This window comes from Notechis scutatus, chromosome 12 (genome assembly GCF_049901735.1).
Source record: "Notechis scutatus isolate UNSWTSFEM ecotype Mainland chromosome 12, rNotScu1.2, whole genome shotgun sequence".
Taxonomy (NCBI): Eukaryota; Metazoa; Chordata; class Lepidosauria; order Squamata; family Elapidae; genus Notechis; species Notechis scutatus.
Window position 1 is genome coordinate 13,270,294 of NC_142020.1, and position 17,195 is coordinate 13,287,488.

General features: G+C 42.3%; 1 protein-coding gene across 1 annotated transcript in view; it reads left to right on the forward strand.

The window, feature by feature from the left end:
- CYTH3 (cytohesin 3) overlaps window positions 1-17,195 on the forward strand; it is a 56,241-nt gene that overhangs the window by 21,782 nt on the left and 17,264 nt on the right. Inside the window, 3 exon segments of the mRNA XM_026687359.2 lie at window positions 11,026-11,108; window positions 11,884-11,948; window positions 14,187-14,253. Coding sequence (XP_026543144.2) covers window positions 11,026-11,108; window positions 11,884-11,948; window positions 14,187-14,253 — 215 coding nt within the window.

The window sequence follows — 17,195 nt, forward strand, 5'->3', positions numbered from 1 at the left end:
TACATACTCTGGCCAAACTGCAAATGTCAGCATCCAAAGGTTGAGGAAGTTGATCCAGCCACAAAGTGACATTTGGATGCCAGGGGAAGGGCTCCATTATATTCACGCTTAGTGCTATGCCATGATATGTTTTGTTTAGCTTTTGCTTAGGCTACTGTGATGACCCAAAGGGGCGTGGCACCAAGGCAACACAGTCAAATAAGCAATAAGAGTCCCTTTATTATCTCCAACTTTGCCCCCAATGTCCAAGTTACCTTTGACTGGAGAAAAATTCTCCCAGGAACAGCCTTTAACTGGAGAAAATTCAGTCCAAAAACAAGGTACACACAATCTGTAACTAAAAATCCAAACAAAACAAGCCGTAGTAATTAGCTTGACAGGGCAGGAGAAGGAATTTCAGACATGAAAACATGGCAAAACACACATAGTTGGGAAGACGCCAGGAACACAGATAAGCCACAACAATACCAGATAAATTCACGATTTGCTCCCAACACCTTGCTGCATGCAGCTTTCCTCTTTAAACACTGTGTTCCCAGCTGCAGCTAATGAAGGGAATCAAGGCCCTTTCCTCCCCTGTAAGCCATGCAAGTCATGTTGCTCCCTTCTCCATTCCTCGCTGCGTGCAATAGGATGTAGAGGGGGTGGGCCTGGGTCTTCTTCCGAATACCCTCTCCCTTGCTCTACCTCTTCCCTGCTCTGCCCAGCTGGACTGTGCCCTTCCCCAGTTTCTTCCACAGCCAACAGAGCCATACTCCCACTCCCTGTCAACTGTTCGGCCTCCCACTCCGAATCAGATTCCGACAGGGGCATGACAGATACCATACTGACTCAATCACCAATGCTTATGCAACAAAACCTTGATTTAGCGGAATCTGATTTAGCAGAGCCTGGATTTCACGGACCATTTTGCAGTGTCCATTATTTCCAATGGTCTGTTAAATCAGAGAATCTGTGATTTCTGATTTAACTCGTTGCTGTAATGGCATTTTTGCACCAACAATGCCCTTTTATGACCTGGGGGGGTGGTATGGAAGTCATTATAGAAACAAACTGATTTGGATCATTTTGAGAATGATGTCATGAGGCTAGTGGCCTGAATCGCCATGGGAATTTGGTCTGTTAAAACTGAAACATTCAGGAGCTTGGCAACCGGCAATGTATTTACAATGGGTGCAGCATCCCGGGGTCATGTGAATGCTATTTGCGACCTTCCCAACCAGCTTCCAACAAGCAAGTCAAACAGGAAAAGACAGATTCATTTAACCACCTCATGATTCACTTAACAACTGTGGCAATAAATAAATTATAAAATTGGCCCCGGTTTTTAAACGTTGGGCACCCTCTGAGCTTCAGAAGGCACAAAGGACTTTGCAGAAATAAAATGTCTTGGAGAAAAAAATAGAATTCCTGTCGAAAGAGATTTGAGGCTATTCTGTAATAGGATAAACGTGTGGAAAATGCAGGACCCCAGTTTTCTTAATTTAGCAACTCAAAAAAAAAAAAAATCCCTTTCTTATGTCTGAGACACAAGAAGAATTGTTGTTTCAGGAAACACATTTTTCATTCCTTCGGGCTAAATTGAAATTCTTTCACTTGGATATATCAACAATCTTTGTTGGTGGAATTTTGTTATTACTTTATTCTGCAAGCTATGAGCCTTGCCTGCTTTAGTAACATGTGGTATTAATATTCTTGGTAAGGGATTGCATTTTTTGATTAAGGTTTTTTTCTTCTTCTTCTTCTCCCCTCTCTTTTTCACTGCTGAAATGTCTTTATTTTCTCTCAGAATAACAATGACAGAGTTGGAAGGGAGTTTGGAGGTCTTCTAGTCCAACCCCTTTCTCAAATAGGAAACCCTACACCATCCCATGCAAATGGATGTCCAATCTCTTCTTAAAAGCCCTCCTTCTTTTCATTAAACTAAACATACCCAATTCTAGCAACCGTTCTTTATATATTTTAGCCTCCAGTCCCCTAATCATCCTGGTTGCTCTTCTCTGCACTCTTTCTGGAGTCTCAACATCTTTTTTATAGTGTGGTGACCAAAACTGGATGCAGTATTCCAGGTGTGGCCTTACCAAGGCCTTATAAAGCCATTTCCGCCCCCCTTGCTTTGGGTTCTCCACCTATCCATCTTTTTGGTTATCATATTGATGTATTCTCCTTATGTTCTTTTTCATTGTTTATTTTACAGTCCTATTATTTTACTTCTGTTCCGTTTAAACCCCTTTCCTCTTCTTCCTTTTTATTATTGTAAGCAACCTAAAGTAACCCCATGACCAGATAAAGGGCAAATAAATTTAAGTAACTAAATAAAAATTAATATGGAACCTTGGGGGGAAAAGCATTTATTCATTAGCAGCTGCTCCTTATTAGTGATGATCCTATCTAGAAAAAGACATATACTTTTTTCATTTCTTTGTCTTTGAGGGGCAACCCAAAATCCCAAGTTCCTGGTTTCCATATTTTTTTTAGTTTTGTTCACGTATGAAATTTGTCCTGTTGAGCTAACCGAAGCTTGAAAAATAGTGAACGTTTTCTTACACATCCCTCTGTGGCCTCATCATATGGTAATCCTCGAATTTTGACCACAATGGAGCCCAACATATCTGCTGCTAAGTAAGACAGCTGTTAAGTGAGCTTTGATCCATTTTTACGACCTTTCCTGACACAGTTTGTTCAGAGAATCACTGCAGTTGTTAATTTAGTAAGATGGTTGTCAAGTGAATCTGGCTTCCCCGTGGATTTTGCTAGAGGTGATATTCAGCAGGTTCTGACCAGTTCTGGAGAACCGGGAGCGGAAATTTTGAGTAGTTCGGAGAACTGGCAAATGCCGCCTCTGTCTGGCCCCGCCCCATCTATTCTCCGCCTCCCAAGTCCCAGCTGATTGGCTGGGTCTTCTTTGGTTGCCCTGCCCAGGAGAACTGAGCTGGAAAGCAGGCTAGTGGGGTGGGGAGGGAATGGGGATTTTGCAGTATCCTTCCCCTGCCACACCCACCAAGCCATGCCCATAGAACTGCTAGTAAAAATTTTTGAATCCCACCGCTGGATTTTGATTTCCAGAAGGTCGCAAAAGGCAAATTACGTGACCCCACCGTCATAAATATGAATTAGTTGCTGACCAGGAGGTTGTTGTAATGATCATAGATCAATATTTTTTCAGTGCTATTGTTTGAACAGTCACTAAACAGTCACTAAACGGTTGTAAGTCGAGGATGTACATCATAGGGGTATATGGGATTTGCCCAGAAACTTCAAGGATGCCCTAAAAACTATGAAGGGTCTCCTTCTTTGGTAAAATTGCCACCGAATTGCAATTTCTAATGTGGAAAAAGAAAAGAAGCTACTAGCAAACCCTTCTATTCTTTGATTCCTTGGTTTAAATTGAGCCCGTTATCTTGTGACCTCACCCGTAATCTGGGTAGTTGATTCTTCTGAAAGCTGATTGTCCTTCAGCCAAAGCTTTTGGACATTTTATCTCGGGGTGGTTTCTGTTGAAGGTGGTATCTTATCTCGTGAACTCTGCACAGAATTGCCGACTGGTTTATTTTCTTGTCTTGAACATACCTTGGACAGAAGTAGACAGACTCCTTTTCTATCCAAGTTTTGTTCAAAGAGAAGAGTGGAAGCGTTAGGTCCAAGTCTCCTCACGCTTGGTCAACACCCTTCCGAGATTTTTCTCTACGAATGCTTGGGACGTCCTCCTAGCTACACAAAATGCTTCCTTGGTGTTTCTCCATCTGTCTGTGAGTTGCGTTGTTCTTTTCCCTGAGGTTGATTCTCCATGCTCCCTTGTTTATTTTTGTTAAACCCAAAAACGGGACTATTTGAGCAATGGCTAAAATCAAATATTGCTGAATTAAAAGCAACCCCAGAAAACGGAAATCCTTCTTTTTAATGCCTGATACGGTGATTTATATATTTTCACCTCACTAAGCTTACATTTCCAGTGTTCATTTACATTTATGGTTTAAAACTAACCACAGTCCTTGGACAAGTTCCGCTGTAACACGGATGGATTACATCTGCGGTTTGTCATCACACTAAGTTTGGGTTTAGCCATCGTGTTTGAATTGTTATTTGTTATACTTTTACTATACAAAACTGTAAACTGTGGCTTATAAACCATAGGGATGGCTTCATATAACGTGATAAATTTTAAAAAAGCAACATGGCAAAATATGTGCACACAACATTGAGTTGGGTATATCTAGTCTAATGAAAAGAAGGACCAGGGGAGACATGATAGCAGTGTTCCAATATCTCAGGGGCTGCCCCAAAGAAGAGGGAGTCAAGCTATTCTCCAAAGCACCTGAAATTAGGACAAGAAGCAATGGATGGAAAATAATCAAGGAGAGAAGCAATCTAGAACTAAGGAGAAATTTCCCGACAGTGAGACCAATTAATATAGTGGAACACCGTTGTCTCCAGAAGCTGGAGGTCTTCAAGAAGAAACCGGACAATAATTTTCAATTCCGAATAGAGCTGGAAGGGACCAAGTGGAATGGCTTATCTCCAGACATTGGGGTTGCTCCATCACTGAAGGTTTTTAAGAAGAGACTGGACAATCATAATCTGAAATGATAACAGATAATCAGAGTTGGAAGAGACCTTGTAGGTCATCTAGTCCAACCCCCCGCCCAAGCGGGAGACCCTACAGTACCATTTCTGACAAATGGCAGTCCAATCTCTTCTTGAAAGTCTCAAGTGATGGCACTCCCACAACTTCCGAGGATGGAATAGAGTCTCCTGCTTGAGCAGGAGGTCAGGCTAGAAGACCTCTAAGGTCCCCCTCCCCCCAACTCTGTTAGTCTGTTATTCTGAATCACAAAATCAGAACTCCATCTTAGTAATGCCAGACCACTAGGAAAAAAAGGCCACGGTGTTTTTGCTTTCAAACAAAATGCTGCCGTTTAAAAATAACCCAGAAAAAGGAGTTTGTGAGAAAGATGCATCTGCTTCCAGGAACAGAATGACAGCTTTCATTTTCTTAAAAAAAAAAACGGCACGCGTGCATGTTTGTGTACGAATCCATCACTTCTTTGTAAGTGAGTTTACTTTTGTGTTCTGCCCTTTTAAAGCCATTTATACGCGTGGCATAAAGGCACATTGTGAGAGACGACAGAGTACACCAATTACAGACCTGTTTTGTTATCAGGTTGTGGTGTGTGTGATGGAAGAAAACAAAACAAGGGAAGAACAGATGAGAAGCACATATTATTCCAGCTTCAATCTATATTTTTCAAAATGGGAGGGAGAGACTTTTTTAACTAGGTGTTCAGATACCTGGCTGGTGGAGAGCTAAACAAATATTTGCCAAGCCGGGAGAAATGTGTGACTTCTTCATGTTCCTCTTCCTGTAAACTCCTTTACCAAACAATGCTTTGACTTGATCATCATCTAATTTGTTTTTACGCTTGGGAAGATCAAGATATACCATCTGTTTGTTTCTTCGGGTTTTATCATTGGCCAAATGACCCAGATAATCTCCAGCAGGCACCTGCATTACTAGGTTTCTTTCTGAGGACCGACCTCTGGATTAAGCCATGGGACAAATTGAACAGGTCTTCTGTGATGGTGAGGGACAGGCGCCTCTGCAGAGTTTCAGGATATTTTCTGAAGCCAAGAACTTATAAAGAACAGTTGCTGGAATTGGGTATGTCTAGTTTAATGAAAAGAAGGATTGGGGGGGTGACATGATAGGAGCCTTCCAATATCTAACAGGTTGCCATAAAAAGAGACAGTGAAATTATTCTCCAAAGCACCAGAAGGCAGGACAAGAAGCAACAGATGGAAACTAATCAAGGAGAGAAGCAACCTAGAACTGAGGAGAAATTTCGTGACAGAACAATTAGTCAGTTGGAATGAGTTGCCTCCAGTAATTGTGGTTGCTTCATCACTGGAAGTTTTTAAGAAGAGACTGGACAACCCCGTTGCCTGGTATAGGGCTTCCTGGAGGGGGTTGGACTAGAAGACCTCCAAGGGGCCTTCCAACTCTGTTATTCTGTTATCTGCCTTGTGAGAAAGGAAGGGTCCATTAGCAGAAGAACTGCCTTTCTGAAGACCGGCTTACAGTTATGCCTTGTTTGATGCTGTTGGACAAAGATGTTAGTTTCAAGCAACGAGTCACAACGTGGAACAAATCAATTAAAGAGCTGGGTCTTCAGCATGTTTGGTAAGAAAAAAAAAGGCACCTGAGATCATTTCTTACCTGTCTGAGAAGTACAGTTTGTCTGGATGGTGAAATAGAACAGGTTATAAATCTGATAAAATCAACCAAAACTTCTCCGAGCCACAGTTTTCCTTCAGACATTCTCCTTCCTCTTCAGATTTAAGCAGAACATGTATGTCTCCGTTCAATGTTTTCCAGGCCAAGGAACATAGGAGATTTTGTAAGATGTCCTGAGGGAATGTAATTCGGGATGAGGCAGGACAGACATTAAACTTCATGTGATTTAACATTTCAAAAATGGAATTCGTGACGATAAGGAACACAGTGTAAGATCCAGTTCAGCTACAGTCTGGGCACTGGGCCAAAACCCAAGAAGTGAACTCAATGCTTTGTTCCTCTTCAAATGTGGTTTGTATCCAGGAATTTTGGGGAAGGCAGGAATAACTGGAGCAGGTCACAGAGAACCAGGATGACAGAACTGTAAAGCAGCTGGAATTCGGTTAATCTCATTGGTGCTTTAGGGTTTTGCTTTGGTGCAAAGTTAAAGCTCATTTAGTGAAAATTGTGCAGCCACCAAGGAGAGGGATGGTTTTTACTATAGGTGATTTTATGGATGATTTATTTTATTTTATTTTATTTATTTGTTTGTTTGTCAAACATGTACAAGATAACAAATATAGACATGAACATAAAGATAAACAAAGGAAGTACATACAGGTAAATGGAGATAGTAAGACAGGGACGGTAGGCACGCTGGTGCGCTTATGCACACCCCCTTTAAGGACCTCTTAGGAATGGGATGAGGTTCAGGGTAGACAGTTTGAGGTTGAAGCTGTGAGGAGTTGAGGCTGTAAAAACAGAGTCGGGTAGGGCGTTCCAGGCATTGACCACTCTGTGGCTGAAGTCGTATTTTCTGCAATCAAGTTTGGAGTGGTTTACCTTGAGTTTGTATTGGTTGTTTGCAGTGGTGGGATTCAGCCAGTTTGCACCGCTTTGGGAGAACCCTGTTGTTAACTTTCTGAGCAGTTTGGTGAACTGGTTGTTGGAAGAAATCATTAGGGCAGAGAACCGGTTGTAAAATTATTTGAATCCCACCGCTTGTTTGTTTGCCTGTGTATTATTGTGGTTGACACTGAAGAAGCAGTTGACAGGCAAGATGTTGTAGCAGACAACTTTGTGTACCAGGCTTAGATCAGACCGCAGGCGGTGCAGTTCCAGGTTGTCCAGGCCCAAAATTTCAAGCCTGGAAGCATAGGGTGAGTGGAGGAGTGGAGAACTTTTCTCGAGAAATACCTCTGAACCCTTCAATCGTGTTAATGTCCGATATACCGTGAGGGTTCCAATGATGATCTGTTCAAGAATTTCCAGTTTGTTTTCTCGGCCCCTTTGTTGTGGAGGTTGTCAAGCTGCAGAGTTGATTCTGTCCTTTAACCAAGGTATGGAGCTAACCCTCAACTTACAACAGTTCATTTAGTGACTGTCTTAAGTAGGACGGTGCTGGAAAACTGACTTACGACCATCCTTCACACTTAGGACCATTTCAGCATCCCCGTGGTCACATGATCAAAATTCAGATCCTTGGCAACTGACTCACAATGATGATGGTTGCAGTATGTTCCTGGGGTCACGTGATCCCCTTTTGCGACCTTCTGACAAGTAAAGCCAATGGGGAAGCCAGATCCACTTAACAACCGTCTTCCTAACTTAACATCGGCAACTGTGGCATGAGAGGTTTTTAAAATGGAGAAAACTCACCTAACAAACGTCTCACTTAGCAGCAGAAAGTTTGGCCTCCATTGTAAAGTCAAGGACTATCTGTATTTCTCCATAATGCATTTAGAAGGATGCATGAATGAATGAAGTGTTGGGGTGGTTAGGTCCCCATAATGTATGGAAACCAAGACAGACTGTGATGACCCAGGGCGTGACACAAAAATAACAAAGTCACCAACGTACAATAAATTCCCTTTAATGCCTCCAACTTGGCCCCCAATGTCCAATTATTCTCGGCTGGATATCAAACTCTTCCAAAAACAGTCTACGAAGGGAGTAAATGCAGTTGGAATCCAAAGTAAAGATAATTAGAAATGGGGAAAAAAACACAAACCACACTGAAGTCATTAACACGGCAGGCCAGGATGATAAATTGCAGACTTTCACAAGATAATGCAGCAACCACAGTTGGGAGGATGCCAAAACCCAGATAAGCCTCGACCAAGATAATGCACGCTTTGCTTCCAGCAAAGAGCCGTGTGCAAACGCCCCCCTTATATCCTGTTCTCCCAGCTGCAACTAATGAAAGGGATCAGGGCCCTTTTCTCTCCCATAAGCCATGTTGCTCCCTCCTCCGTTCTTCCCTGCGTGCCCTAGGATGAAGAAGGGTGGCCCTGGGTCTTCCTCTGAATGCCCAGCCGGATTGTGCCCTTCCCCCGTTTCTTCCACAGCCACCGGAGCCACACTCCCACTCCCTGTCAGCTGCTCCATCTCCCCCTCAGAATCGGACTCCAACAGGGGCATGACACTGACCAACTTGTATTCCCTTGGTGGAATATGGTGGAATTTTGAGATTGTTCTGTTTGTAGCTTGTTTGCTTTAGGCTTGTTCTACCAATGGGTAAGATCCAATAGAAGAGAATATTTGTGGCTCAGGGTTGAACTGTGGGGTCCTTGGGTTTCTCTGAGCTTGGCAGTTTCCTTGCAAGCGGTTTCATTATCTAACTAGAGAACATTATCAGGGCTAGAAGGGAGTGGGGTTTGTGGAGTGGATGAGGAAGTCCTTGGATTCTCTGACCCGGAGGGTTTTCTTGCAGACATTTCATCACCCAACTAGGTAACATCGTCCACTGATGAAGCAAGATCCAGAACCAGCTTCCAAGCAATTTTTAAAAAGGAAAGACGTGATTCTTTTTCCTTTGTGAACAGTAGCATTCCTTAAATTTGATTAAAGTGCAGAATTTGCTCGCTCGCTCGCTTGCTCTCTTTACTTTTTTCTCTTTCAGTCTCTCTCTCTGTCTTTATTTCTCTTTCTCTCTTACTATTTCTCTCTCTCTTTCTAATTCTTTACTTCTTTCTCTTTTAGTCCTCTCTCTCTCCTTCCCTCCCTCTCTTTCTCTCTCTGTCTCTCTCTCTCTCTTACTATTTCTTTCTCTCTCTTTCTATTTCTTTACTTCTTTCTCTTTCAGTCTTTCTCTCTCCCTCCCTCTCTCTCCTTCCCTCTCTCTCTCTCTCTCTTTCTTTCTCTCTCTTTCTATTTCTTTACTTCTTTCTCTTTCAGTCTTTCTCTCTCCCCCCCTCTCTCCCTTCCCTCTCTCTGTCTCTCTCTTTTTGTCACTTACTATTTCTTTCTCTCCCTTTCTATTTCTTTACTTCTTTCTCTTTCAGTCTTTCTCTCTCCCTCCCTCTCTCTCCTTCCCTCTCTCTGTCTCTCTCTTTCTTTGTCACTTACTATTTCTTTCTCTCTCTCTCTCTCTCTTTCTATTTCTTTACTTCTTTCTCTTTCAGTCTTTCTCTCTCCCTCCCTCCCTCTCTCTCCCTCCCTCTCTCTCTGTCTCTCTCTTACTATTTCTTTCTCTCTCTTTCTTTACTTCTTTCTCTTTTAGTCTCTCTCTCTCTCTTTCCCACTCTCCATCAGAGTTAGGCTTTTATGATGAGTTGCATTTTCATCACTCTTGGTTTTTAAAAATACCTCAGCTCAAGGATTGCTAATCTTCTGCTGCTCAAGAAATTAAAGCAGTGAGTGGGTGGGGGATCATTTTTAACTCGGCCCTGACTCTGCTACTTAACTAGAGAGAGCGAGAGAGCGCGCCTATCATCTCATTTTCCATGACACGGCATCAGCCTGCTGCCCAAATCCTTGCTTATAAAAACATTGGGAGATCAAAGGTGTGTTCGGGGGAAGATCAGCCAAAATATATTTCTTTATTGACACAAGGAGCTTCCCTTCTGCTGCTCCCAACAGTTGCTTATTTGTAATATGTCCCCATCTCTTTGTTCAAACGACTCCAACAGGTCTAAATCCACCCCACCCTGGAATAATGTTGCTTCATGGCCCACCCCGGTTCAGCTTTCCAAAGTACGAAGCTTGTTTTCAAATCGTTAGCAAGCAGCGGTGGAACACAGGTAGTCCTCAAGTTACGGCCACGGTTGAGCCTAGAATCCCTTGTTGCCAAGCGACCGTGGTTAAGTGAGTTTTGCTTCATTGTACGGCCTTTCTTGTTGTTAAGTGAAATCACTGCAACTTGTTCAGTCGGGAACACGGTCGTGAAAGGAATCTGGCTTCCCCATGGACGCCACCGTCATAAATATGAATCGGTTGCTAAGTGTTTGATCATGTGGAACGGGGAGGCTGCAATGGTCGTAAGTGTGAAAAATGGTCATAAGTGACATTGGAGCATAAGTCACTTTTTTTTCAATGCTGTTATAAATTCGAACGGTCACTAAATGAACTGTTGTAAGTCGAGGACTCGCTGTATCGCAGCTGGTGAAAGTGGTTTCCTTCAACCAGTATTTTTTGGTATTATTTCTCTGGACGAATGGCAGATGATTCCAAAATTGGCTTCATTTTTCACTTTTTGAAATGTCTTTCAATCTGGCTGGCTTTTTATAGGGATGGCTTAAATTCTTTAAAAATAATAATTAAAAAAACCCCATAAAATATCGCATCAAAAATACTGGCCTTTCTTTCTTTCTTTCTTTCTTTCTTTCTTTCTTTCTTTCTTTCTTTCTTTCTTTCTTTCTTTCTTTCTTTCTTTCTTTCTTCTTTTCTTTCTTTCTTTCTTTCTTTCTTTCTTTCTTTCTTTCTTTCTTTCTTTCTTTCTTTCTTTCTTTCTTTCTTTCTTTCTTTCTTATCAGTGCCTGATGATCTGTCTGCAGAGGAGAGAGAGGAACTTTTAAACATCCGTCGCAGAAAAAAAGAACTCATTGATGATATTGAGGTAATCCATTTCCTTTCCTAATCAGCTTTTTTGTTCCCTGGCTTGGATTACAGGATAAATCCTCAAGTTATGACATAATTGGAGCCAGAACTTTCACCGCTAAGCTAGAGGGGTTGTTAAGTGAGTCATTGCTCAGTTATACAACCTTTTTGGCTCCAATTGTTAAGTGAATCACTGCCCAAGTGTTGATCATGTGACAGCACGGATTCTGCGATCGTCGTAAGTGCGAAGACCGGTTGCAAGTCATTTTTTTTCAGTGCCGTTGTAGCTTCATACGATCGCTAAATGGATAGATAGAAGTTGAGGACTCCCTGTATATGGCATTTAAGTTGTTCTGCAGTTTTTCAACTCAATAAGTTGTTTTTTAAAAAATAATTGCTACTAAGGGAAGGTAATTCGGCTGCCACGTTGTGAATAAAATGACAGGGTAGATCAAACTAGCTCGAGATTTATGAAGCATCTAAATTCCTTTTTTTTTTAAAAAAGAAAGAAATGAACAAACTTGCTATCCCACCGGTGCACTTTCTGATAAAGCTCCTTTCATTTCATTATTGACCGCTTTGATTGACTCTGAATGACTCTGTGTCGGTCACAATAGGGCATCTAACCTAAAATACAACACAATTCCCCCCCCCCCAAATAATAATAAACCAAGAAAAACAAAAAACGGTTAGATTTAGAATGAAGGACAAGACACGGAATCCAGCCACTGACCGCAAAATGACACAACCACAACACTTGCAAAGGTAAACACTGACTTGTGTTCTTTCTGCAGCGGTTAAAATTTGAGATCGCCGAAGTTATGACGGAGATCGATCACCTGACCAGCGTAGAGGAAAGGTGAGTTGGTCCAGCTTGCGGGGTTTCACGGAAAATATATATTTTTATTTCTGAGATGATCGGCTGCATTTCCTTGTCTACTTTGTGGGGACGTGATCAGATGGGGCTCAAATTGGCAAGCAAAGGAGGAGGAGGGAGAAAAAGGGTGGATGGGAGAATAGCTTTTGTAGACCAGAAGAAAGTGGGAAGGCAGGATTTTTCTCCTGGTTGGAAAGGAGACTTTGTTGGGTGCCTGCTTCGAACAGCAAGAAGGGAGTTGTGGTCCTTTAGGTCAGAGGTCTCCAACCTGGGCAATTTTAAGACTTGTGGACTTCAACTACCAGAATTCCTCAGCCAGTTGAAGTCCACAAGTCTTAAAGTTGCCCCGGTTGGAGACCCCTGCTTTAGGTGGTGCTCTGATTGTCTTCTCTTTAAGTCCTTAGAGGTCTAGAAACTCTGAAGTCTAGAGTTACTAATCTAGACCTTGGCAACTTTAAGACATGTGGACTTCAACTCCCAGAATTGCCCAGCCAACCAACCATACCAAATTATAAATGTGAGCTGCATCTCAAAATTTGGAAACCACCTGTGGGTCCTTGGTGTTCCTTGAGTTTGGTTGTTTTCTTCCGTTTCATGACCCTACTAGGTAACATTTACTAGGAAGGAGTGGGGTTGCTCTCTGTTTATATGCAAGTGGCTCACCCTGTCATTGTTGGTGGGACTGTTTTTGTTGATTCCTTGATTAGGTTGTTGTTTATGGTTTGTTGGTTTGTCTGAGTTGGTAGGACCTTGATTGTCCCACCAACAACTTTTTTCTAGTATGATTTGATTGCTTATTGTACCCTATGGCTATTATTAAGCGTTGTACCTGATGAGTCCAATCACACTTGGCCAATAAAGAATTCTATTCTATTCTATTCTATTCTATTCTATTCTATTCTATTCTATTCTATTCTATTCTATTCTATTCTACTCTACTCTACTCTACTCTACTCTACTCTACTCTACTCTACTCTACTCGTACTCTAGGACTATCATTAAGTGTTGTACCTTATGGTTCTTGACTCTTGACGAATGAATCTTTTCTTTTTATGTACACTGAGAGCATTTGCACCAAGACAAATTCCTTGTGTGTCCAATCACACTTGGCCAATAAAGAATTCTATCTATTCTATCTATCTACACTGACAAGGCAGCCACTAGTATGTAAACAGAGAGTATATCCTACTCCCTCCGAAGCACTGATGGTGTTACCTAGTTGGGTAATGAAACATCTGCAAGAAAAAAAAACCAAGCTTAGAGAACCCACAGTCCTCCTCCTCCTCCTCCTCCTCCTCCCTGCAAACATCTCCCTTCTAGCACTGACGTTATTATCTAGTTTGGTAATGAAACGTCTGCAAGAAAACACCAAGGACCCCACGTTTCAATCCTGAGCTACAGATATTCCTTTCCATGGAAAGTATTTGCTAGCAGGAACTTTTCTGCAGTGCATAAATGTAGACTTTCGCATCAAACCTCTTTGTTCATTCAATTGATTGTATGATCTTTTTTTTTCTTAGCTGCAAGATACATGCCTTTCTGTATCCGGAGCAGGAATACATTTTAAAGGGTTTTATATCCTAACCCGCTACTTCGATCCTAGCAAACAAAAATGTAAATTTTTTGTTGTCTTTGGGGGAAAATAAAAGAGGCAACCCTTTCCCTCCCCCTTCTTCAAAGCGTGTTGTTTTAGTGCATCTGGACTCAGGCTGAAATGTTTTCAAGATGTGACGGTCGGTCGAGGTTTTCGGCATCAACTTTTTGAAGGTTGAGCTAGATAAAGTCTTGCATCGATGCCACTGGCATGATGCCGGCAATTCTCACGGCGTTTTTGGCACAACCTCCTTGGTTTGTTTATCAAGCCTCTGCAATCGTTTTAGTTGTGGGATTGTGCTAGCAAAGCAGAAGACCTAAACACTTATTAGTATGCAGACACTCGGCTAATTATTCCATCCGTTCCCTTGAATGAATCCAGTTGGACTGGTTTGTGGGTTCAAACCTTATAATTCCTGGCTCCAGAATATTTAAATGTCATTTGTGACTCCTTGCCATGAATCAAAAAGCTACTTCTGATTCTTCTCTTGAGTTAATAACAGTTTTAAACCACGAGAAAGGGTATTCAGCTAGGATGTAGTAAATAATGCCTTCGATTTAATTGTGGAAACACATTTTTGCTTTAATGCTTTCCTTTTTTCATCTCTCTTCCCTCCAAACTGACAGTAAAGCTACCCAAAGGAATAAGCAGGTTGCAATGGGAAGGAAAAAATTTAACATGGATCCCAAGAAGGTAAGACTTTTTTTTTTAGTTCTTGAGACTGTATTCTTTGAGCTGAGTTGTTTCACGTGGCCCAAACCATGGTTTGTTTACTCACAGTTTGTTCAGTCAACTATAGTTGGAGGAGTTAGTTCATCACATGCTTTAAGCCGGGGTGAACAACCTTGGCAACTTTAAAACCTTTGGACTTCAACTCCCAGAATTCTCCAGCCAGACATCTCCCAGAATTCCCAGCTGCAATGGCAGACTCCATCTTGTTTAATTAACCCCCCTTCTCTGAACTCCATCATACCAACTTGCTGGAAAAGCCCAATAAATGGAGCTCAGCGTCATTGGAGCGGGCTCTCTAGGGCTGTTCTGCAAATCTGTCTTTCTTATTACATTTAAGTCTTCAGTTCGTTCTCCCATTTTTCCTTATTAGATCTCAGAGAGACAGTTTAGCGAGCGCACGTTCTTTTTGTCTGGTTCGCCTCCCTCCATCTTCAGAGCTAAATACATCTGGAGCCTTGTGTTCTCCCTAAGGGGTTAGCTTGACTTTGTTTCCGATGACGCTAATTTCATTTTCTTCAGACATCTGAATTTCCAGAACACAGGCCCCGTTACAAGAAAGAAACATCTGAAGCATGGAGTTGAAAGAAAAATAGAGAGAGCGAGAGAGCAAGAGAGAGAGAGAGAGAGAGAAAGAGAAAGGCTGAAAGAAAAAGAAGTAAAGAAAAGAGAGGAAAATAGAAAGAGAGAAAGAGAGAGAAAGAGAGAGAAAGAAAAAAGAAAGAGAGAAATAAAGAGAGTGAGAGAGAAATTGAAAGAGAAATGTGAGAGAAATAAGGAGAAAGAAAGAGAGATTGAGAGAGCAAGAAAGAGAAAAAGAAAGAAAAAGGCTGAAAGAGAAAGAAGTAAAGAAAAGAGAGAGGGGAAAATAGAAAGAGAGAAAGAGAGAGAAAGAAAAAAGAAAGAGAGAAATTGAAAGAGAGAGAAAGTGAGAGAAATAAGGAGAAAGAAAAGATTGAGAGAGAAGAAAGAAAAAAAGAAAGAAAAGAAAGGCTGAAAGAGAAAGAAGTAAAGAAAAGAGAGAGGGGAAAGAGAAAGAAAGAGAGAGAAAGAAAAAGAGAAAGAGAAAAAGAGAAATAGAGAGAGAGAGAGAAATTTAAAGAAGAGAGAAAGTGTGAGAGAGAAATAAGGAGAAAGAAAGAGAGTGAGAGAGAAAAAAGAGAGAAAGAAAAAGACTGAAAGAGAAAGAAGTAAATAAATAGAAAAGAAAGAAATAGATAGACAGAGAATGAAAAAGAGAGAGAGAGAAACACTGAAAGAGAAAGAAGTAAACAAATAGAGAGAGAGAAAGAGAAAGAAAAAAGACCCCTTGAAAAGCTTTTGAATTCCCACAAATTACTTTTCTCCTGGTGGTTTTGTGGAAGGAAGCATCATTCTTTTTGGTAACCAAATACAGCCTCCAAATGGAAATCTGATTCTTGGTTTTGTGTGTGTGTGTGTTTGTGTGTGTGTGTGTGTGTGTGTGTGTGTGTTTTGACTAGATATTTATTTAGGGAAGTTTTTGCAGCCCAGGCAAAAGTCCTTGACTTACGACCACAATGTGGGCCAGAATTTCTGCTGCTAAACAAGGCGATTGTCAAGCAAGTCATCCCCAATTTTTACAACCTTTCCCCCCCCCCTACGATTGTTAAGCAAATAGCGTGGTCATTCAGTGAACCTGGCTCTCTCCCTGCCCCACCCCAGGGACTCATCCCAGGGATGCTGCAATCCGTCATAAATAGATGCTGGTTGCCAAGCTCCCATTCCAAGGGTGGGATTCAAAAAAAATTTATTACTGGTTCTGTGGGCGTGGCATAGCTTGGTGGGTGTGGCTTGGTGAGCATGGCGGGGAAGGTTACTGCAAAATCCCATTCCCTCCCCACCCCACTAACCTGCTTTCCAGCTCCGTTCTCCTGTGCAGGGCAACAAAGAAGACCCAGCCAATCAGCTGGGACTTGGCAGGCGGAGAATAGATGGGGGTGTGGCTTGGTGGGTGTGGCTTGGTGAGCATGGCAGGGGAAGGTTACTGCAAAATAACATTCCCTCCCCACCCCACTAACCTGCTTTCCAGCTCCGTTCTCCTGTGCAGGGCAACCAAAGAAGACCCAGCCAATCAGCTGGGACTTGGCAGGCGGAGAGTAGATGGGGGTGTGGCTTGGTGGGTGTGGCTTGGTGAGCATGGCAGGGGAAGGTTACTGCAAAATCCCATTCCCTCCCCACCCCACTAACCTGCTTTCCAGCTCCGTTCTCCTGTGCAGGGCAACCAAAGAAGACCCAGCCAATCAGCTGGGACTCGGGAGGCGGAGAACAGATGGGGGTGGAGCCAGTCAGAGGCGGTATTTGCCGGTTCTCCGAACTACTCAACATTTCTGCTACTGGTTCTCCAGAACTGGTCAGAACCGGCTGAATCCCACCTCTGTCCCAATCGCGACGATGCTGCCATGGACCTGAGTGCGAGGACCTGTCTTAAGTGATTTTTCCCCCCATGCTGCTGTAACTTGGAGCTATTGCTAAACAAATGGTTTGAAGTGGAGGATTACCAGGGTTTCTGCACACACACACAATCGCGCACACACACACACAGGGACAAAGGGAGTGTAAAACCAGCAACAGTTTTTCAAGACTAAAAATAGTTTCCAGGCTTGATAAAATATCTTTGGCCTTACTTACCTTGAAAATAAAATTATTATTCTTCGGGAACAGGAAGGAAAGCTTTCCTTTTGGCACCAAATGCTGAGGGTGCCCCTCTGTGTTTCTTTGGTCAAAAATCCATTTGTTTTTCCTTATTTCTCCTCCATCCTAAACCTGCTTTGAACTTTCCGCTTGTTTGTTTGGGAAAATGAACCCAGTTACTTCCACGCCAGCCGTTTGTGGTTCCAGCTGTCTCAAGAAGGAAAAAAAGAGCAATAAATCTTGCCCTGGAATCG